The sequence below is a fragment of the Lepidothrix coronata genome, unplaced genomic scaffold, assembly GCF_001604755.1.
Source record: "Lepidothrix coronata isolate B3197 unplaced genomic scaffold, Lepidothrix_coronata-1.0 Scaffold46, whole genome shotgun sequence".
In the NCBI taxonomy this organism is placed as follows: Eukaryota; Metazoa; Chordata; class Aves; order Passeriformes; family Pipridae; genus Lepidothrix; species Lepidothrix coronata.
This window is the reverse complement of record NW_016690226.1, coordinates 2873271-2895770: the sequence shown is the minus strand read 5'-3', so window position 1 is coordinate 2895770 and position 22500 is coordinate 2873271. Positions and strand designations below refer to the sequence as shown.

Below are 22500 nucleotides of genomic sequence, written 5' to 3'. Positions count from 1 at the left end.
CATTTTAAATATCTGTACAATGTAGCCTCAGACACTGCTCATCCTTTCCACAATACAGCACAGAAGCTCCCATTTTCTAGTCTTGCGTTTACTTGCTTTTCTCTGTAGTGCATGGATGATCTGGAAAATGTCCCTATTATCCAGAATTGCCTTTATCCCACATCAGTTGCAAACCCAAAGTCTTCCCGCATTTTATCAAGAGTTCACTGAATTTCATTCCCTGGAGAGTTCAGGAACGCTGCTGCTCAGCCTTGCTCCTGCACATCTTGATGAGAAAATGTGTATTTTCATGACAAGACCTACCCTGAAGTATTAGAGAAGAAAAGAACAATCTGCTTTCACTGAAATCCCACCTTCTTGTTGGCATTCCATAAAGTGAAACCAAGAGGTCACAGATATCAAGGGGTCTCCTTCACTGAGGATGAAAAGTTGTGCTGCAGCTGCACAGAAAGGCCGAGGGGCCTGGCTGAAATCAGAGCATTTTCCCCTAATTTCAGAAGTTAAGATATATGGAGCCAGATGTGATAAGGCCACAAGGTCTGACTGTGCAAGGCAGAAACTGAACCAGGTAGGCTCAGGATCTAATTCTCAATCACATCCGTAATCTTAACACAACACAAACAATAGCAAGGTGTCAGTAAATTAGAGGACTACCTGTGTGCATGTTTACAAACTGATGAAATATTCAGAAATACTTCAAAAGCATATGAGCAATAACAACTATTTACAGTTGTAGCTCTAAAGAAAATGGAGCACACTATTTACAGAAGGTCAAAATTAGTGGTTACAAGAGTGAAGGTACCATTTCCTGTTGCAGCTTAAGTCAAGTTACACTCTCCCTCCCATAAAGAAGTCTTTATTTTCCTCCCTTGCCTTTAGCCACAGCCCCCACCCTTCTGTGCTAATTCTGCCAGTTCGCTATTCTTGTAGCAGTGCGAATCAAGTTGATAAAAAGTGAAAAGCCAACATGCCAAAACAAAAAACTGGGGTATTTCAGAGAGGGCAAGGGGTAAAAGTTCAACTGAATCATTTCTGTTACCAGACTAGAGCCAACACAGAGCAGAGAAAAGAAAGCACAGCTAAGGATTTAGGTGATCTTTCCCCATGTGGTGGTAAAATTGACTCAACTGTGATATAAGGACATTTTAACCATGGAGAGCAGAACTTCGTACAATCTACACTCCAATCTGAACGTGTACCAGCAGAACACGTGTAATTCTGGTGATGTGTTGGCACTGATCCTCACATAATGAGTTGTAAGGTTTCCCTTTTGTTTAAAGGGAAAAAAATAAGATCATTTCTCACCAATATCAAGCCTAGGAAGTCACAATTACACTGAAGCACACTGGGCTTGGCCCCAGCATTCCTTTTTAAGTTTCAGACAGGAGGAAGCATTAATTGCTTTCCATCTGGATTCAATAAGACCTGGAACACCACACTTGTCATCATGATAGATTATGTGGTATTGCCTGACCTTTGAGAATTCCAGAAAGACAACGTAAAATTCTGGAAGTATTAGGTTCATAATAGTTTTAGTGCATCAGGGTGTAGCAAATGTGTATATACTGTGCGTGTAAGCAATAAAGAAACAAACAAATCAGCAAGATACCTGATTAGCTTTAATTAAAATAGTTTCTTGTTCAAAAGAATTCCCTAAAGCATCCTGTGAGAAAGTAAGCTGTATCTCACAGGAAGTGGAAGGCAGGAATGCAACTCCCATCATGCCTCATTGCTCCCAGAAAGCCATGTGCTCCTCTCCCAAGCACACGGCTCTGCCCTCTCTCATGCCAGCTCTGGCACTCACTGGACCTTCCTGTGTACCAATTTACACCACTAAAAGGCAGAAAAATGTTTCCCCTTTTTTTGTCTCCTTTTTACTATGTTTTTCAACAGTTTAATGAGTCAGCAGAAAAGTCTGATGAGCAACAGAACCAGCAGGTATCAGAGGATGACGCTGCATTGGAACAGATGAAAGAAGAAACACCACCTTTTGTGGCCGAAAAATATTAAACCACCTATACTTCATGAAAATGTACCTTAGCTGTGCACTGCTGAACACCCTTTTCAGGATGCCAATCTTCCTCATTCCTTCTGAGCCACTTGGGATGGCACAAGCCTGACAGCTGGGCCCATTTAACATCAAGAATTCTGTGCCATTAGGATGTAATGGTCATTTACTTCTCAAGGAACCAGAGAGCTTGTGAGACCAGAAGAAAACTAATTTACAAAAAAATAAAATTAAAAACAAAACCAAAAAACCCTACACAAAACAAAAAAACCCCACCTGGAGAAGTGAATGGTTTCACTGTATGGGCTCAACCCGCAGCCAAACCTGGTAAACAGGAATGAGGAGGATTTGCCAGTCATCTACTCCTCAGATGTCCACAATCCTGCAACTTCCTTCAAATTACAAACTGTACAGATTTTTGACAGCAGACTAAGCTTTAAGGTTAAGCAAAGAGCCCTTTATGGTGTCTGCACAGCTTCCCATTCCCTACCCACTTTTAATGTGTTGAGGTTTAAACATCAGATTGTGTAGGCTTCTGTAGGGCACGAGGAGCTCAACAGTACCTCCTAAAAAACCAAACCACACAAGACAAAGAGGCAGCCCCCACAGACAGCGCAGGAGGGGCGGCGGGCGGTGGTTCGGAGCCAAGGCGAAAACGGGGCCCAGACGGACACACCGTGCGTGGAGCACGGACTCCGCGGGCCGCTCTGCGGCACCCGAGCGCCGGGCTGGGGGCCTCCGCTGGCCGCAGGCACCACCCCGCTCCCCGGGGCCGGCACTGACCTGGCGCCGCTTCCAGCTCTTCCCGGCTCCGGGCGGCGCTTCCAGCGGCTCCGCCACGCGCGTCACCGCCGCGCGCGACCCCGGCGTCACGGCACCCGCCGCGCGTGCGCGGCACCGCCCCCTCTCTACCGGCGCGACTCAGCGGCGGGAGCGACAGCGACGCAAGCCAATCGCGCTCCCGCACGGCCCTTCGCCTTCCCGCCCCCGCGCGAGCTGAACCAATCAGAAGTGAAAAACGCACCAGCGGCTAGGGAGACAGCCAATAGGCTGAGAGAAGCGGAAGGACGGCCCGCTGCGATTGGCGGGTCCCCCAGTCTCCGGGAGTTGTTGCTGGGCAGGGTAAAGATGGCGGCTCTGGACAGGGTCAAGGTGCTGGTGCTGGGCGACTCCGGTGAGTCCCTGTCCCCAGGCCGTGTGCCCGGGGCTGCTCCTGGGGACCCGCCCCTCATCTGCTTCCCCGTCACCCGCTGAGGGGCCGGGAGCAGCGCTGAGCGCGGGAGGTCCCGGCCCCGCTGTCTATAACCCCGGCGCCGCCTCCCAGGAGTTGTTCTCTCTCTGTGCCCTTGCAGGTGTCGGAAAATCTTCTCTCGTTCACCTGTTGTGCCACAACCAGGTGCTGGGAAACCCGTCCTGGACAGTGGGTTGCTCCGTGGATGTGCGAGTAGGTGACGTGCCCGGCCCCTGGGTACCCCTGAGCCCGCAGTGTAAGGGAAGAGAAGGGCCTTGACTTTATTATTTTATTTTCATTACTTACCGCCACAGAAAGAGGTGTGCTTTGATGATGTGATTTGGTGATCACTTAATCTTTCAAGGCAAATAGCATCAACTTGAGCCAAGCACTTGTATGAGCAAGTTTTGACCTTCCCAGGTTGTCAGTCACACAAGGTATTTGTCGCTCAGCCCCTGTCCCTGCTGCAGTGGCCACGGGCGAGTTACAAGTCACAGGGGGCCAGTTTATGTCAGAAGGCACAGAATTCCAACCACGTTTCCCTGAGAAACAGGCAGTGAATAGCCACGTGGTCAGCCAAACATACTGGGGAAAAACAGTTTGCTGGTTTAGGTTGTGGGCACTGTCTGTGACCGAAGGGTTGCTTCTCCCCCTGACTCCTCACTGTAGGACCTGCTGTGGGAGGAATGAGGATATTCATCCAGCACTTTTTTGGCTCAACCTACAGCCCTCATGGGACATTGATAAATGCTTTTTTCCTTCACCACAGTTTGCTGCATTCTCCTTGAAACACATTTCCCTAGATTAGGAATATATTTCCAAAATTTGGAAAGCAGCATTCCTGTTTGACTGTGGAGCAAAACTACCAGGCAGATCCAGGGGCAAAAGCTGTTGGTTGATTAATTCAGTTGAGATGTGAATGAGAATTTGGAGAGGAAAGAGATGTGGTCAATTGGAATCCAATGTGGTCGCCTGTGTTACTAGTCCTGCAGTGCTACAATGTGGGTTTTAACAACTGTAAGAAGTCAAGACCTTAATTTTCATTTGTTTTAGCAGCATGCTTTTTCCAAGCACATCATGAAGCATTAGGTTTGTTCATACTAAGATGGAAAGGATAATCACTGCTTACTCACCAAGCTCCATCTCCTATAGGAGCTGTGGTATCCAGTGGCTGCTGCTTGACTCATTTCATCTCTCTTCCACTTGAGAGGTTTGAAATGGTGTCATCATGAGAATTTACAATTTTCTATCCAAGTGCAATAATCCTTCCAGCTGAATGTGTAAGTGTCGTGTGGATTGACTCCTGTGAGTTGGTGCTGTGGTTATGTATTATGTGAATTTTTCATCAGATCCACGACTACAAAGAAGGGACTCCAGAAGAGAAGACCTACTACATTGAGCTGTGGGATGTTGGAGGTTCAGTGGGTAGTGCCACTAGTGTGAAAAGCACACGAGCAGTATTCTATAACTTGCTAAATGGTGAGTTTGCTTGGTGTAAATCTGATTTTATTACTGTTTCTGTTAAGAGCCGTCTCTTGGTTCTGGGGCAGGGTTCCCTGTAGTCTGGCTGAGGGTCATATTGTTCTCTTTTCTGATTTATACAGGAGAAAAAAAACTGATAACATTCATAGGCAGAATTTTATAGATTCTGTTTTGAACTCTAAAGATATTTTAGGCAAAGCTGTGCAGATGAGCTTCATCAGCCTTTCACTTCAGTTTTGTGTAGCTGGCACAGCAGGGAGCCTTTAAAGGTGCAGTACTGTCCCTTCCAGCTACACTTGCAGACATAAATGTTACCTTCACGCTTCCAGGCCTGGTATACTGCAGAAATGTGATTTATATTATCTTGTCTGTTCGGTTGCAAAACCTACAGCAGAGAAATGATTATTTGACTTTATATGGACTTTGATAGTTGCATCCTATCTTGGCAAATTTGAACTGTCTCCCATAAAACTGCAATATGCCGATAACCATCTTTCCTCTGCTCATTTAGTTTAGCATGATAGTTCATTTAGTTAGATTATTTTTGAGAATTGAATCTTGCAACTTGCTGCATATTTAGAAAGTAGTATCTTATGCCTTCTGTTGAGATAGTGACTTAAAGTCCTATTAGTTCATCTCTACCACTAATATGAGCAAATAAAAGATTATGAACACAGCAATGCAGTATTTCAATTGTTCCTTTTTTGTCGTCCAAGGGTAGTTCACTACAGATAGATGTATATCAGATTAACAACTGCTTCTGAAAATTTGTCTCAAATGTTCTGTTTGTTTCTCTTTTCTCGTTCCAAGTAATTTGAAGGCCTTTCAGTAACATGTTAACCCACACAATAAATATTTTTGATCTGTGATTAACTAGTTCTGTCTTCTCCCTTCCCTGTGAGGAAAACTGTTTGTAGGTACCTCTTGCTTATATTGTTAACTGGCCCCCTGTAAATAAGGCTTGAGTTGAATTGTGCCCTCAAAGGAAGATTCTTTGGTATATGAAAAAATGGATTTATTTTTGACACCAAATCCACGGTATGCCAGTGAGTGTGGGTCAGACTTGGAAATATCCTGGAACAGCCCATTAGGAAATGAAATCCTGAACTGAATTATAATTAATGACATCATTAAAATAAGAGTTATTTATCTCCAGTGCCCAAAATACATTATTAGGCAGCTTGCATATGAAAAGTGTTGACTTTGGTAGTTAACCTTGGCTCTTGTTTCTTTCATTAGATTAATTTCTCCATTAGAGCTTGTCTCACAAATTGCCTCAGTTTGACTTGATTTAAGAAGAGAAGATGAATGTGTTCCTTCTGCCTGACTGCTTGTGCTTTCTGGGCTTACAGTGGTCTGCAAACCTGAGACGGAAAGGCAGTTAATGTTTGGTTGTGGCAGCACCTGTGCAGGCTCTTGGGCTGTTGACAAGGTTGGGAACAGTTTGTTTTTGAATTGACCGCGAATCTTCTGTTTTGCTGGCCCTTCATCTGGTGTGTGGACTGTGATAATTGAGGACAGGGACTAGGCAGTAAGGCTCTGGTTTGCAGGCTTTCATGTGAGAGGAACATTTCCTTGAGTAGTCGTTGGTCCTGCCTGCTCTTCTTGCATGTTGACGCAGTCTTTTGCTGCTGGTGCAACCAACTGTGCAGGTTTTAGGTGATGCAGGTAAGGGAACTGACCAATCAAAAACATAACTGAGGGAGAGCGTCTGGAGGTGGAGAGTGTTTCTCACAGGTTATGCAGCAGTGCCTCAGAATTTGTTGCTGTAGGCCAGGTTATGTTATATCAGGCTTTTTCTCCCTACACTGGAGTGAACACGCAGCTGAGTTGCCTTTTTCTGTTGTTACTGAGATAATTGGTTTGAGATAGGGCTGTGGTTGTGATATGCTGTGAACTCTGACAGGAGAGTCTGTGCACAGTCATGTGGGGTAGTGGAAAATGTTTATGGAAATGTGGTTTGTTGATCGGGTGTACAGTGGGTGGCACCTTTGGGAGTTCAGGTAAAAGGTCAAATTACTAAGTTTTTTCCACCTGTAGGCTGTGAAGTGTTTTGAGAATGAATCCCGATGCAGATAAGGGGTAGAATTCCGTTTTGTCCTTGAATTAATCATAGTTTGAAGTCTGGAGGAAGTGGGAACATCCACATATTGCAGAAGGTGTGAATAAATAGAAGAAATTTGCTAGCAGTAGTTGGTAATTGAGTTAGGAACTGTGGTTATCAGAAGTGGGTGTCTGTTAATAGCACAGCTAGGAAGTTTGGCTGTATCTCAGAGTTTACGTTTTGAAGGCTCATAGTAATGAAAAATGCTAGTAGCTTAATCTTGAATACAAGAAATCTTATTAATTCATGTTTCTACCAGGAAATATCCTAAAGCAGCCCAGTAGGACATGAAATCTTGAACTTATGTATCTGAACTATAATTTTGGTGAACTGTGAAAGTTTATCAGTGTCTGTTTCCCCTTTGGATACTTCCCCAAGAATGTAACATTAATTCTTGAAAATGCAGGAAAGCAACGGTGCTCTCTAAACTCTTTGAAACAACGAAAAAGCCTTTAGACTTCTCAGATGGTGTGACAAAAAGATAATTATGTTTACCAGTTAGGTAAAACAGAGAAAGGCTAAATTTTCTGCTGCAGTAATACAGAATTTCAGTATCATTAGAAATAGAGCAGAATTAGGAAATGCCTGCAAGCCTTTTGTGGATTAAACCCTGAGGTGGCTGTTTGTTTCCTCCTTTCATGAGATTTTTCTCTTAGCTCTTATCCAATTCCTGATAAGCAGCTTTAAAAAACCTGTTGCATCCTGATATTTTCAGCCTTACCCATTCACTGTAACTGAACTGGTTATGCATCCCTTTCTTCCTTCTCAGATATCTGGAAACCTGCAGATGTCATTTTGGTAAGATAAGAAAAAAAAATGTATCATTAAATAGCATCTTGCTCTCTTTTCTTTCATCCTAGGGATAATTTTAGTGCATGACTTAACCAACAAGAAATCATCCCAGAATTTGTATCGCTGGACTTTGGAAGCACTCAACAGAGATGTTGCTCCAACAGGAGTTCTTGTGACAAATGGGTGAGTGTAAAACATATGTACAGACTTAAGACACGGTAATTCTAAGCTGTTATGGAAGTCTTTGTTCATCCCTCAGGCTACTTGGAGTCCACATGAAACTAGATGTGGCTAGACTTCTAAGAAAGGAAGGAAAAAATTGGGAATATCAAAGAAGGTTGCTGTTCTTTGTGTTCTGTACTGCTAATCAGGCCATTCTGGCAGTAGATTCCCAAACTGTGTAGCAGAGACCTTGCTTTAAGGGAAGAGATTTTTACTGCATCCTTCATTTGCTTGAGGCCTCTGTGACAAAGTGGGTTCAGTCCTTGATACCTGAAGGCTTTGTCTGTACTGAGTTGTGTCCTTATACAGGAAATGTCATGGGCTGACATGTGTGTTCCAAAAGGCTTTCCTTTCATGTACCAGGGCTGAGGAAGTTCACGTCATAAATCTTTGGTTTCGGTGATGGGGGAATTTTTTCAGGAGTGTGGCTGAAAGAGCTTAAAAAACTGCTCAATAAACATGTTCATAATTAGCTTTCCAACATCTTGTCAAGTATTTCCTCCTGCACCACTGTGCTCCTGTTATACATTTATCATCGATAAACCTCACACATGAGCAGGAAGGCAATAAAAAGGAGTAGCTTTTTGTGGGAAAAATATTAATTGTTTATCTGCCTGTGCTGGTACACAGGTGTTTCTGTAGAAACATGGAAGCTGAGAAAGGGGATTTGCATTGTATAAACCGCAAAATTCTCCACTTTTTCCACAGACAGGTTCTTCACAATTGTTTTAATTTTCTAAAGCTTAGCTTCTGTCAAGGACAGATGCTCTGCCACTAGCGATTCCTTGGTCGAGTTGTTGCTGTTGGTTGTAAAATTACTTTCTAGAAAGCTTGGTTTAGGTAAAAATGAAAGACAATTGATTATCCTAGCTGCGGAGAATGATTGAAACATGGATTTGTGATGACATTTAATTGCAATGTTATTTATTTTATAAAGGCTATCTTTGATCGTTATTCATATCTGAATCAAAGCTTGTTGGAATTCAGCTTATAGTGGCTGCCTTTACTTGAATATAGATGAATTTATAACTTGACACCATGCAATTTTTGTTGCAACCCTCTTTGATCACACATGGAAAGGGGTAGTGTTTCACAGGTGCAATTTATTTCATTGTCCCTCCTTTAAAAGTATACGTATGTAGGAACTTCAGCTGTTCAGAGATGCCAGCTCCCTGATCTGTCCCTGGTGTCTGCATGCGCTCGGTACAATACTGGAGTTCCTTTCCTGCCCGTGTTAGCATTTCTTCTGTGGTTCATCTGTGCTGAGAAGAAATCCAACTCGGGTGGTTTCTTTTCTGTTTCCTTTCAATTCCTGGGTAGTGACTTAGATGCAGAAGCCCTTCCTTAATTAACAGGTACAGCCCATTCTCACTTAGATAAATCATGACCCCTAATAATTAAATGACCATTTTTTGAAAGGGACAGGGGAGCTGAGAGTGCCCCTGTGCCCACTTACATGGCCATCACCTTACTCAGGATTGTATTTGTTTCCCTCATCAGTGACTATGACCGTGAACAGTTTGCTGATAACCAGATTCCACTGCTGGTAATAGGAACTAAGCTGGATCAGATCCCAGAAACTAAGCGGAATGAAGTTTTGACCAGAACAGCTTTCTTGGCTGAGGATTTCAATGCTGAAGAGATAAATTTGGTTAGTATCTTTGTCACCAGTGTTGTTTTTCTTTTATATGGGAGCGAGTCCAATTTTTAGTAAGTAAAGATGTTGTGACAAAAATTGGGCTTCTGGAGATTTTTTCAGTAGTGCCAGAGGCATGCACATTTTGTTTGGCTGTACCCCTTGCTTGATGAAACAGCCATCTTTGTTTCACTACAGGGAGGTGTAATGGATGTTAAATAAGGTCACTGAAGCTTTAGAATTGAGGTTTGGAGTTAAATTTTCTTTTTCCTGTTCATAGTTCTGACACAGGCTGCTTTTGAATGAAACACCAAGATCACTTTATATGGATATACGGGTGTAAAAATACACGTGTTGTGTGAATGCTTGTATACACACACACATGCATACACATACACACAGGATCTCATGTGTAGCCTGTACAAATCATTCTCTGACTGAATAGCTGGTGATGGCAGGAGGATGTGGAGCACATAGGGGGTTACTTAGATTCTGCAGTTGATTCACAGAACAGAAGTTGGCTTTTTCTCTCTAGTAACTGCGGAGCAGAAATCAGCAGATACACTGTTTGCCGTAGCTGACAGCCTGTGTCAGGGGAAAGGGTATGTGGCTTCCTTGTGTTGATTTCTGTGTGCTTGGTTTATTGTTGTCTTCTATGTGTTCTAGGATTGCACCAATCCTCGTTACCTGGCTGCAGGTTCATCCAATGCTGTCAAACTAAGCAGATTTTTTGATAAGGTAAGTTGATTAAATGATGTTTTATTGTTCTGTGTATAAAACAGTCTGTGATTAGAACATGAACAACAGTTAGCTGCTCCTTTCACATTCCACTCTTTGAGTTGGTTCAAGCCAGGTATGGGGAGGCCAAAGACTGGCCTGCTTTTGGAACCCTCCAGAAAATAGCTGATCTGCTTGAAGATTTGATTCTTGATCTGTACAGAACAGTGAAAAAGAACTCACAAGTGTGCAAAGACACTCAGCATATGCTTTTGAAGTTGTCTGGCAGGCCAGAGGGGTTGCAGCGTTCTGAGGCACTAATGCGGGTATAGTTACAAGACTATGGTTAGCTCTGTTGATCCTGGTTAAAGCAACCTTTAGGAATTAAGAAAGTTGTCATATTAGTCTCCCTTCCTGAAAAAGAGACCGTCAAGGTCCACTGTGAAAATGACAAGGAATGCTCTGGTTAAGCATCCCCTGGACATAACATAGTGGAGCTACTGTGTAGTAGTGGAACCACTGCACCTGCGGAGAGGGAATGGGAGGAATGACTTTGATGCAGGAGACACCCAAACCATCGCCTCCATTATGCAGGAGGGCTAACTAAATCAGGTATGTGGAAGTTGAGGATAACACAGCCTTTCTAAGAATGGCTGGAGGTGGCAACTCCTATGTGTAATAGAGCATTGCACTTAAAGCAATAGGCCTGGACCAGGGAATGTGGGTTCAGACCTTGTCCAAGTTAGCCATGGGTTTCAGTGCTCACATGTGAAGTATTTGCTGGAATCTGAGGTTACGCATGTGCTGTGCAAGCTAAGATCATTCTCTGTTGTTCCCAGGTCATAGAGAAGAGATACTTCTTAAGAGATGGCAATCAGGTTTGTCATTTTTCCTCCTTTTTTGTTTCATTTCTTCCTGTGTAATGTGAACTGCTGACACAATCCTCTTTAAAACATGGGCTTCATACAACTTAAATGATAATCTCTGCTGGTAGTTGAGTTCTTGTATCTGTGAGAGCACAGCTGGTTTGGATAGACAGAAGAATGGCCAACTTTTGTCAGCTTAAGTATTTGTAATGTGATCGGCAGTGAAATACTAAAGTATGCTAACACAGTAAAAGTTGCAGGAGTGAGGTGAAATGGGCAAATGTGATTTCTTTCAGCTCTGTCAGCTTCTTGGTTGCAGATTTAGGTCAGAAATGCTCTCTGGAAGGTCAATGAAAAGGCTTGTTTTTGCACAGCTGGAACTAGTATTTTATCTTGCACAGGTAGTTTTCACAGACCCAGAGGAGCCACAAGAAAAATGGGAGTATGATACTGGCTTGTAATTAATTCCTAAATGACTGAATTTAGTGTTTTCAGCGCAGTTGGTGAAGAACTAGCAAAATGACTTCTGGTTTGGGCAAGCCACTTCAACTTTTCGTGTCCTCCACCTCCCCACAGAGAGTAGCGAGGTTACACTTGCCATATCTGTCAGGTACTTGCAAATTATCATGAATAGCATCACTAAAATACAGTCAAATGTATCATTAGAGCTAGCTGTGCTGAAAGCCCCTTAGGGAGAGCAGGGAAAAAAATAGTCACAAATTACAAAATGCTTCCTTTCTTTAAGCAATTTTTAGTGCCTTTTAAAAATAAACTTGCTCTTGCCTCTTTCAGTTCAGCATGATGTCTTTTTTTCCTCCCCTCTCCCCTCCTCTCCACATTCTAGTGAAAGGAAGTTTCCCTTTCATGGAGATTGGGATAGTTTCAGTCTAGGCCTTCCTGAAGACCAGCTTGTAACCAGGAAGGAATTAGGGAAGTGACCAAGGAAGCATATTCCATGCTATTCCTTTTTGTAAACTGAGGTATAAATAAGCCAGTCAGAGAGACCGACCTCTCTTCTGGCGGGGTTTGGGAATGGTAGGTCCCTGTGTTGGTCTTGCTTATCTGGAGCTGAGGCCTGCAGTGACTGCTGTTGTCTGTCACGTGTGAGGGGAGAGTGCTGGGCCGGGTCTGGCTGTCCTGCTTTTCTCAAGGGAAGTAGTGAGATTTTGCTAGTTCTTTATTTTGCTGGTTAACAGGTTTTTTGATTGTGCATATTTTGTTTTGTTTTCTCCTTTTTTGTCCCTTTTTGTCCCTTTTTCCCATTTTTCCCTTCCCCTCTTCCCCTTCTTGGCAGTTGTACATAATATCCTTACTCTATATAACTGTAATATATGTAAATATGTATTTTTGGTATAATTCGGTTGCTTTCGATTTCTCTCAGTTTCTATAGTTTTTTTTCCCCTTTGCCTAAAGGGGGAGGGAGGGAAAAGGCTTTCCCTGAGTGTTAGAGATTTGGCGGGAAGCCAGCTCAAACTTGCTCAGGATAGTAGCTTAATGCAGAAATCTGCTTGTGTGCTCGTTGTCTTTGATGCATAATTTACTTTTTACTTTTATTATTGGATCATATTTAGTGGCTAGCCAAGGATTAACTATATATTCCTTATGACTGTGTGCCAAAGATTACAGCCTGCTGATGACTGTTTTCATCTACTTCACTGACAAGAGCTCAAAAGCTTAAAACAAATCTTAAGTAGTGGACAGTTATATTTAAAGAGAAAATTCCAGGTTGGAAATGGAGGTTTGAATATAACCTCTTAATGTTACTATTTGAAATTATCTACTTAATGTAACTCTTACCAATGTGTTTGTGGGTTTTCTACAATAGGTCGCTTCGATCATTCGTGTTTTGAGGTATTTCTATTGTAGACTTCCTCAGGATGAAAAGAATGATAAGTTTCAAATTGTTTGCAGCTATGACTTCAATCAGATCTCGGATAAATAAATAATTGTTGCTCTTAATTAGCGATTTTGATATTAAAAAAATGCTCAAGCAGATAACTTTTTACCTGCGGTCCAACTACTTTTTAGTTGTAATGATTTTCCTTTTTAAATTCCCAAAGCAGTTTTCCTGAGAGGAACCTTAGTGCAAAATCATCTGCTTGATTTTAATCTTAGAGATGATTGCTTTTCAGAGATGAATAAAACAGTACTTCAGTGAATACTTGGCATATGTGTTTGAGTTTTGGGCCTGAAACCCCCAAGCAAATTAATTTGTGGAGTTCTTAGTGAACTTTTATTTTGGGAAAGCTCTTTAGTTTTTGGAGTTTATCAATGAAGTGTGTAACCTGAGCAGTCTACTTTGGATTGTAAAATACATTTTTGTCCCATACTATCCATACATGCCAATGTTCTCCTGGCATGATTTGTAGTGCTTGGCTGACACCTTCCATTTTAATATACTCTATTTCCTATGAAAGTGTAGAATTGCTTTGGGAGGATGTGTTTACTGGGTCTGCTCTTTCTGCTTGTGTGTAGTTAGTAAGCTAAAAGTTACTCTGGACTGTAATCAGTTTTATGATGCCAATAGGGCAGATACCTTATGCAGTATTAGAAGGCAGCGCATCACTTTCTTTTGGGGATTCATGGATGCATTGGATTGAAAATCCATCTGAAATACTGTTAAACCAGAGAAGCCTCTGATGATTTCAAGGAGATTTTCTTTGTCAACATCCATTGTCACAGTGTAAGCAGTATCTACAGATTGGCTGCAAAAGCAGGAGTCCTAATCCTTTGTATTGTTGCAGCCATTTCTATTCCAACAGTTTTCTTAAAGCTTTCAGCAATTGATAAAACTGCTTTCAACTGCCAGTGAAGTGCTGCTGTCCCAGGTTTGAAGGCATAAAGCCTAGACAGCTCTTTAATAGGACTCGATTATACTATTTGATAGTTTTAAAAATGAATGGAGGAAAAATTCTTGTGTGCATTCGAATCTGGGGGGAAATACAGCCTTTGAAATCTGTAATTAATTAGTTTAGGATTTGCCTGAGAAATTAAGGCTTTTGTGTAACCCTTGCCAAAAAAGCCTTAAGGAACACCACGGAACAAATGAGCCATACTCAAGTTCTGCAGTGTTTAATTAATGGTGCTCCTCTAGCAGCAAGCTGAAGCATTGTAGTCCTGACTCTGGAGATGGTGTGGAAGAGGATATTGCAGTTGGCTTGGTAACAGGCACTCAAGTGTGGGCTAAAGAGAGCTCATGCTGATTCTGACATGGCAACTTATCTTCCCTGTCTCTAGATTCCTGGCTTCTCTGAAAGGAAAAGGTTTGGAGGAGGAACACTGAAGAGCCTTCATTATGACTGAACACTGAAGAAGTGGAAGATGACTTCTCTGAGTTCCTAATGACATTCCTATTCCAATTGGATGCTCAAAGACAATAATGCTTATGTCAAGCAGAGTAAATATTACAACTGGCTAGCCTGCTGAAGCTACTATTGTTGGAAAAGACTTGGGGAAGGATTTCCAGAAGCCTAATCTGAAGCCTAGAGTCTTTCTTAGGATTGCAGGCTGTCCGGATATATGGGAACAACTGGGGAAAGTGTGCAATAAGTTGAATGTCTCTCACTGCTGTGGGAAACCTTATACACAGCACATCTGTGTGACATCTTTCTCTCCATTTTGGAAAACTTACAGTCAGTCTTTGCAATGAATTGCATTCATTTTACCTCTAAAGGAAAGGTGACACTGAGTGGGCTTCACATTTCCTGTAAAGTGAACAAAATGTAAGGATGGGTAAGGAACGGTCTGGAAACTAATCAAATGCCTTCATTATATGAATGGTGTTGTCTCACCTGGAACACACTGTTCATCCTATCCAAAAGGGAAAAAAGAAAGGCGTTATATGAAGAAAAGGTTTGAAGCATTAAAAAAAGAAAATCGTTAGCAGAAAGGAAGTGGTGTTAATTCTACTGCTTAAATTAAAATTGTTTACTTGGAGAGGGCAAAGTGAATCAAGTTTTTGTCTTTTCATGATTGACTGTGGTCTTGTTCTTTATATTAAATTAAAAGGCAGTGCTTTGAAAACTGATGGGAAAGGTATGTTTTTATACAATGCTTATTTGAAATAAATGTGACATGGTCTTACTGAGCCTGAGGGCTAAGTGGATTCAGAAAACATGAAATGTAAGAACATCCTCTGAATTAGAATGGGTGGACACTTAGAAGCGATATAAAGCTGTGTAAAAAGTAGGTACTGAACATGATTAGAAGGAAAGTTCTGCAATACAGATGTTTCCTTTACATATTTAGCACTAAGGATAAAAGAGACTTTACCTGGTCTGATCTGTTGTGCAAGCTGTTGTCTTCCTAAATAGCCCAAGCTTTGCATGGTTTCTCACCTCCCCAGAATTATGTGGAGTAGTAAAAGCCCGATTTATGTCAGTTTCTTCTTTCAGCTCCTTCCTCACAGTCACCTCTAATGGTTAAGCCTCTGGCAAAGGCTAACTAAGAGCTGGAGTTAGATATAAATAGAGATTAATAATAAATGGGGGTAGACGAAAGTAAAATGCTGGTGTGAAATTGGCAGGGAGCAGAGTTCTGCAGACTCCAGATTACCTCTGCCTGCAGCTCTTCTAGCAGCTGCTAGGAAATAAATGGAACACTGCCTATTGCCACTAATCAGGCACAAAAGTGACAGCTAGGTGCACCAGTCAAACTTATTAAAAATATGGATACTTTGCTTTTCCTTAGGCCATTTCCCAGAAAAGTCTTGGCGCATTTGTAAACATGAGTGGAGTAAGTTTTGAGATGCCTGTATGAAATGGGTTCTTAGTTTACATTTAGTTTACAACCAGAAAAAATAGGGTACCAAAATATTAATAGCAAATAACCTACGTCCGAGCCATGCAGCTCATGACAGCACCAATGTCTCTCTGCGATCCTTTGACAACGAAAGCTGGAATTATGTTTTCAAGGTCAAGTGCTGTCCTAGGGTAACCAGATCTGAGCTCTCTCAGGTTCCTAAGGAATTGCAGAGCAGAACAAGCAAGCTAGCACAGTTTCCTCCTTCCCCCTGCGGCTTCTTCAGGGGAATTGGAAGTGTTGCAGAGTAAGGGAGGCCATGTAGTGTAAGAGGTTGCGTTAAGAGATGGTTGCACAGGTCTTTGATGTGGAGGCAGGGGCTTTCCAAAGTAGCCCTCTTCAAGTAATCGGGAAGTAATATAGCTCAGCATGCTGTAGAGTGGGTAAAGCCCTGGTTGCAGCTCACCTGTTTGTAGGTTTTAAAATAGGCCTCTAGTACAGATTAAGCATTTTATTTGTTTAGATCTCGGCAGATAACTACACGTAGGTATATTTATTTATTTTTACAGGAAGGAAGTCCTAGCTCCTTGTCAGAACCAGAAGTGTGTGAGCAGCCAGACTCAGATTCCTTTTTGCACCTTACCTGTGTCAGCTGCCCAAAAAAGGTTCACCTCCAAACTTGGGGCTGTGACACCAGACTTTCCTGTGTCACACTTACTCTTCCCTCTGGTTTCCCCTTTCTTCCTGTTTTTCTCTGTTTCTCTGCCATGCTTTGTCTCTCTTGCTGTACCACCTAAAGTCTCTGTCTCTCTGTTTTCCTACATCTCTCCTTATGTCTGTCTTTGGTGTCTATCACAGGCACACACATTTCACATCAAAACATTGTTACTCAGTGCCTTTAAATTCGATATATTTGATCTCTCCATGTTATTTCCCAGGCAGACATATGCACCAGAGGTGTCAGAGAAGGTGGCTCATGCAGGTACATGTGAGATGTGTTAGACCTCCCCTGCACGCACAGGTGAGATGCAGAGTAAATAAACAACGAGCCTCCACTCTTCCCAAGGGGCTCAGCAGAGCTTTCTGGTTGATCTATGACCACTTTGATGACTGGGGGGATAGTGAGAAGCACGAATATGTCCTAAATACTGAAAATCCACTAGATCTGCCCCTCTTGATTTCCATGCAGAAAAGTAGGAAACCTATGTGTACAGTAACCTTACATTCCTGAGTAATACATTTTTGTTCTCGTAGCAGCAGGATTACACGCAACAATCTTTAGCAAAGGTGCCGCTGGCTTTTTAAGGATCTGAAACCTATCCAGTAATGGGGTTTTGGGTGCAACCTTAATACAAATTTTCATTATTGATTATATTTTCAGAGGCAACTGCAGTATGCTCCATTTGTCACAAATGAAATATGAACTGCTGTGTCGTAGCCTGCGGTCAATATCAGTCAGGTATGGTGAAGTCAGAGCTTGAATTCTTATTTCTCAGTGGATAACAAGGTGACAGTTTTCAGTGATCGAAAACCTGCTTCTGCTTTTCAGCAAAGGGAGCTTAATCCTTCTATTTCTTTTGTTAGTCAGCTCTTCCTATTAGAAATCATGTTCCTGTCTTACTTCTGTTATGAGGATGCTGGTTACTTTGATTCCTTTATAGGGTTGAGCAAGTCTGTGACTTAGTGCACTAGTTTCCTTTGACAAAAAGCCATTATCATTATTGATGAACCCGTCACTGGCTGGCAAGTTACCAGAAAGTGCGCAGAGGTAAAGCTTTCCTTAGGGTGTGCTTCGCTGCAGCACTGTGCATTAGGTCCTCAGACACACACTGGTTCTGGAAAAGAACACACAGGTATCAGGTGGAAGAGGGGAAAGAGAATAAAACCAGTCCCAATTTTCTTTAATTTCAAATGTCCAATCAATAGCAAAGCTCTCCTTCCTGGTGAGGGCCTGTGACATGTAGCCAAAAGTATTGTTCTTAGTATTATCCACTTGTGCTACTGTGGGTTTATTCTAACATCTGATCAGTAAGTGGGGAAAACATGTTTCTTTTTCGTACATGAGAACCCAGTGCAGAAGTTGTTAAGAAGAATCTTCATCGCTAATTGTGGATATGTGAGCAGTGTAAGGGCTTTCCAGTTGTCAGGCAAAGCTGCAATAAACAGTGATTCTCAGGACCTAAGTCTAAATGGACCTTTAAATTAGATGTAGTTCCCCAACACTGAGAGTGATGATGCCTGGAACAGTTAATGGATAAAAGCAGATTTGTCAATGTTTGGGCTTTTCAGGGTAGCATTAGTAGCATTCTGAAAGACGTGCTTTAGCACAGCTTTGAGGTAAAGTCCCCCAGCATACTTGTAAGGAAGGTGGTTTAGGTGATCAGAGCTATCTATGGCAGCAAAGAGACTGTGAAATCTAGCTTTGGCAGTTCATCTGCTTAGCCAACCCCTGCTGCAAATACCATTAACTACAGAAATGTGTTTTCTTTTTCCTGCTTTGGCATTATATCACTGAGATACAGCTTGTGCCCCTTGGGCTTATCAATGCACAGAAATTCTGATTCCATACCTCTTGAAATTGCACAGGAAAATTCATTCTCAGCATACCAGCACGGACTTCTCTCAAAAAGATGTTGAATACAAGACGAGCTTATAAATAAAAACACATGCTTGTTCTTGACTAGATCAACCAAATGAAGTCTGTGCTATGTGGGCAAACCAACTAGAAATTCAGTCATACTTCTGACTGTGAGGAGCATGAAGTGAAATAGTGAGTGATTAACCCACACACATCTACATTCTCTTTAACCTGAAAGTTAATGTTTACAAAGTGCAAATGCAGTGCATGGTTTGAGTTAAAGATTTATTAAAGGATAAGGATGCCCAGTAGCTTTGAAGGCTGGGACTATGTTCAGAGCTTTTATCTTGCTGTCTTATGCCATCTGCTCTTCCTGAGGCTTGTTTTGCTGTGGCTTACATGGGTTTGATGGCCTGTCCTACCCTTGAATAAAAAAACAGATTGCAAAATTCAGTTACTGCCCAAAATTAGCACCCTCTTTAGCTGATGCACCAGAGTGGGGAAGGAAAGAACAAGGCAATATGACTAAATCTCCTTCTGATTCCTAGAAGTGGTGTTTCTAGCCTGAAGGCAGAAGCATCACAGCAAGGTGAGCAAGTGGCTTCTTCTGCCTCTATTCATGCAGCATCTGCTTTCTGGCAACAGGGAGTGTGTGCTTTCTGCTGCAGACAACTTTTATGATCTTTCCTGTGCAAATAAATGATAATAATTAACCTGTCTGGCATCTCCTGCTGGACAGTCCCAAGAAAATGACAAGGACGTATTTTCATAAGAGCCACTCTACAGGAAAGTACATGTTATTAAAAAGAGCCTTTTTTGACACTCTTGGCAGTGATAAAAACAGCATAAATATTATTGAAAGGTTCAAAAAAGAGATTAAATCCCCTGGTACTGGGTGGTAAGGACTCTATCAGATAAACAAAGACAGCTGCTCTAGAGAGCTGTCCCTTTTGGCGGTGTGTAAAGGGTTAACAAACAGAGAAGAGATGCAAGTTGGGGAGATAGGAGTCAATGAGGATAATAATAAATACATACATTAATGAATGCATTTTAGCTGGATGAAGATAGGCAGGAGAAGAGGTTGGTTCTTTTAGAAATAAGGTTCATCATTGTGAAAAGCAGCAGGCTATTGCAGCAGGAGGTTTGCAGCTGCCTCAGGAAGGATCTGTTTCTCAGTGGCCTCTTAAGTATGTTGTGCACGGGGCAGAAGAGCTTTACTTCTGGGACTGGACAGTGACTCACTGCAAGAAGCAATGGTGAACTGTGATCCAGCAATTGTACTCACTACAGCACAGTGGCAGATTACAGCCCATGCTGGGAAGTGCTGTGCTAAGCATTGACTAGTATAAGCTGCCTCAGCTTCTCTTTGAAAGGAAATTTTTTCCTTTCTCTTCCTCATCCTTCATTCACCGCTGAGATGTTGAAGACCGGCTGCTAAATTTTCAAACGAGCCTCTTGGTACTTTCATTCTGCCACTGTGACGCAGATGAGCTCCTTGCACACCTCCATCAAGATGCCCATGAGAACAGTCCACAAGTAATAAGCTGCTGGTATGCAGGTACCATCCAGTTGCATTGATGTCTTATGCTTTTTTTATGTATCTCTTTTGGGTCTTGTTATGTCTTTCATCTGGAATCTCCTTGGAGTAATGGTGAGGTAAAGCCATGCACTGGATGGAATGTCATAAACCCAGAAATACAGCTGAGAAGACACCGAATGCTTTTAATGCTCATTCTTCCAGGCTTAATTGTTGTGTTTATGACTCATGTTTATGCAATAACAATTCATTGTGTTTCTATGTTTCATATTTACATGATAACGAGGGCAGTTGCTAAAATATTAATGAAGTACATCTATACTTAATGTTATATAAGATTTATATTCAGGAGCTACTGCAACAAACTAAAGGGGTTGTTTAAGCTGAATCACAGAATCACTGAGGTTGGAATTGACCTCTGGATATCATCTAGTCCTGCCTGCCTCTTTGAGCAGTGTCAGGTGGAGCAGGATGCCCAGGACCGTGTCCAGATGGATTTTGAATATCTTCACAGTTGGAGAATACACAGTCTCTCTGCGCAACCGATTCCAGTGTTTGACCGCCACTTAATATTCCCATTTATGGCCAAAAAGGAGAGTCCACAGAACTACAGGCCCATCAGTGTTACCTTCCTCCCTGAGAAGGGATGCTTCAAGGCAACTAATCCTGGAAAACATTTTCACATACATGAAGAATATGAAGATAATTTGGAATAATCAGCATGGATTTATGATTTGCCTCTTAAATAGTATGGGCTGGGTCAGAAACACATGTTAAGATTTTTTTCTGTATTTCATTTAATGTAAAGGTCAATAAATCAAGTGCCAATTCAACAGTATGTTACTAAATAATGTTTTTCCCTGTATGGAATGGAATGGAATGGAATGGAATGGTATGGAAAAGCAAGGTTAGACAGCCTAATAAGCTTTAAAACATTACATGGCCATCAAGTGAGTAAAGTGATAACACCTTGTCCTTTTTTAGGAAACAAGAACAAGCAGGAAGTAGGTCTACCCATAATTAAAAAACAACACCTTTATTTTTACCTGTGCCACAAGAAGAAAACAAGAGAACAGGGCCTGTAAAGAGGTGTGAGCAAGGTGAAATGTAGTATCTCAAAGGGGAATGTAAGCTAAAATGTGATGTTACCTCTCCTGCGTGGCTCAGTAGGAAGGGATCTTGGAGACCCCTGAAATTTTGCAACTCCAGGTTGCAAAACTGTAGTCAAATGTGTAGTTCTTCACTGTCAGAAAATAAGTGAGGTGAACTTTACTCTTAAATATTGTCTGGTAGGAAAGGAGTCTCAGGGGTGGGTGACAAGTGCCAGCCACTTTATTTCTTTGGCAATGATGAATCACTGCTCGGGATGAGCTAACATATTCACAATCTCTGCCCTGTGCTGGAGAATTCCTCACCGCTGGTGCAGTTTTTTATGGCAAAGTTGAAAGAGGCCAGGGTATGGAGAGAGCCTTCTTGGCAAGCAGGAATGGAGATCCGAAGAAGACCTAAACTTGGAGATTACTCAGTTTATAGTCTTCTAGGGCCAAGGAAAGCTAGCTGTCCCTCTCCCCCATCCATAACCACTGTCTCCTCATACGCCCCATCTTCTCCCTTGTGGCAGCCAGCCTATTTTGCCAGACTTTAAAAAGTGGCAGCTCCCAGTGGTTCTAATGTACTGCTCAGGATGGTGTGAGGAGGTGCCTATTTTTAGAGAAGCCAAAATTATTTAAGACCTGTTCTTCTTGCAGCCTGAGCTCTTGCTGGCTGCAGTGGGGGTCACATGAGCTGGTAACTGCTTTGGGGAGGGAAGGCTCCAGAGTGCTCTATGAAAGGAGGAGATATTAGGTTCAGGGTCACATTCAAATTTCCTAGAAGTTTCCTGCTGGCAGGACGTATAGTAGAGCAGGTGATGGAAAGAGGAAAAAATACTGCTTTATTTATTGGGGGGGGGGGGGGGCAAGGAAGTTGAGAATTCAAAGTAAAAAGAAAAAATCAAATAAAATCAATTGTGGGGTTTTTTCCTTCTTTCTGCAACTTCTGGAAATGCAGAGCTACTTTCATTAGTATTCTGTAGCTAAATGCTTACTGCTGCTCCTTCCTTGGCAACAGCTTTCTTGAAAAATATTAATATTTCAGAATTTGTAAGTTCCCCTCAATGACTCTAATCACAGGAATACAAAATCTTCCCCTACTTTTGGCTCCAAAATGCTGTGTAATGTTGCCACACAATGTTTCACAAATAATTCTACCTTCACCAGGATGGGGATGCGATCCTTTCTATCCCCATTGTAACACAGGTCAGAAGAAATAATGAACAAATATTTGTTACACATTTAGAGCACTGTAAATGAAAATTGCTAGAGGTATAATATATAAAAGAAGGTTATGAAACATTTCTAAATACCTTGTCCTCTCCTTCTCCCCATGTGTGGGAACTGTGACCCCTTTTTTAACATTTATGGGGAACAGGAGTGATGAGCAAACCCAGTCCCTCTGCCCTCCCGCCTCTTTATTATCTTCAAATCGATCCTGAGGTTGGTTCTGCAGAGAAGGGCTGGTGTTTGGTTAAACACACACCGGGTTGAGC

The 22500-nt window shown here is 42.1% G+C and overlaps 2 protein-coding genes across 12 annotated transcripts in view; one reads left to right on the top strand and one right to left on the bottom strand.

The window, feature by feature from the left end:
- GTF2E1 (general transcription factor IIE subunit 1) overlaps positions 1–2881 on the bottom strand; it is a 78043-nt gene extending 75162 nt beyond the window's left edge. For 8 of the 11 annotated variants that reach the window (XR_001874737.1, XR_001874738.1, XR_001874736.1 and 5 more), the window contains exon 1: positions 2792–2881. The gene's annotated coding sequence lies outside the window, so the exon portion shown is untranslated. The other 3 variants (XM_017814806.1, XM_017814808.1, XM_017814807.1) reach the window with 3 other exon arrangements.
- A 176-nt stretch (positions 2882–3057) lies between these two features.
- Positions 3058–15145, top strand: RABL3 (RAB, member of RAS oncogene family like 3). Its single transcript, XM_017814820.1, has 8 exons — positions 3058–3182; positions 3361–3452; positions 4589–4718; positions 7686–7800; positions 9340–9490; positions 10142–10213; positions 11032–11070; positions 14296–15145. The coding sequence occupies exons 1-8, from the start codon at positions 3137–3139 to the stop codon at positions 14359–14361; spliced, it is 711 nt and encodes a 236-aa protein (XP_017670309.1). The 5' UTR covers positions 3058–3136; the 3' UTR covers positions 14362–15145.
- Positions 15146–22500: the final 7355 nt, after the last annotated feature.

What these genes read in the sequence shown, in the direction of transcription:
- RABL3 (XM_017814820.1), top strand. Translation starts at nt 3,137, where the DNA reads ATGGCGGCTCTGGACAGGGTCAAGGTGCTGGTGCTGGGCGACTCCG. An exon ending in ATTCTATAACTTGCTAAATG is followed by an intron (nt 4,719 to 7,685) that starts GTGAGTTTGCTT and finishes CTTTCATCCTAG; the next exon opens with GGATAATTTTAGTGCATGAC. An exon ending in ATGCTGAAGAGATAAATTTG is followed by an intron (nt 9,491 to 10,141) that starts GTTAGTATCTTT and finishes TATGTGTTCTAG; the next exon opens with GATTGCACCAATCCTCGTTA.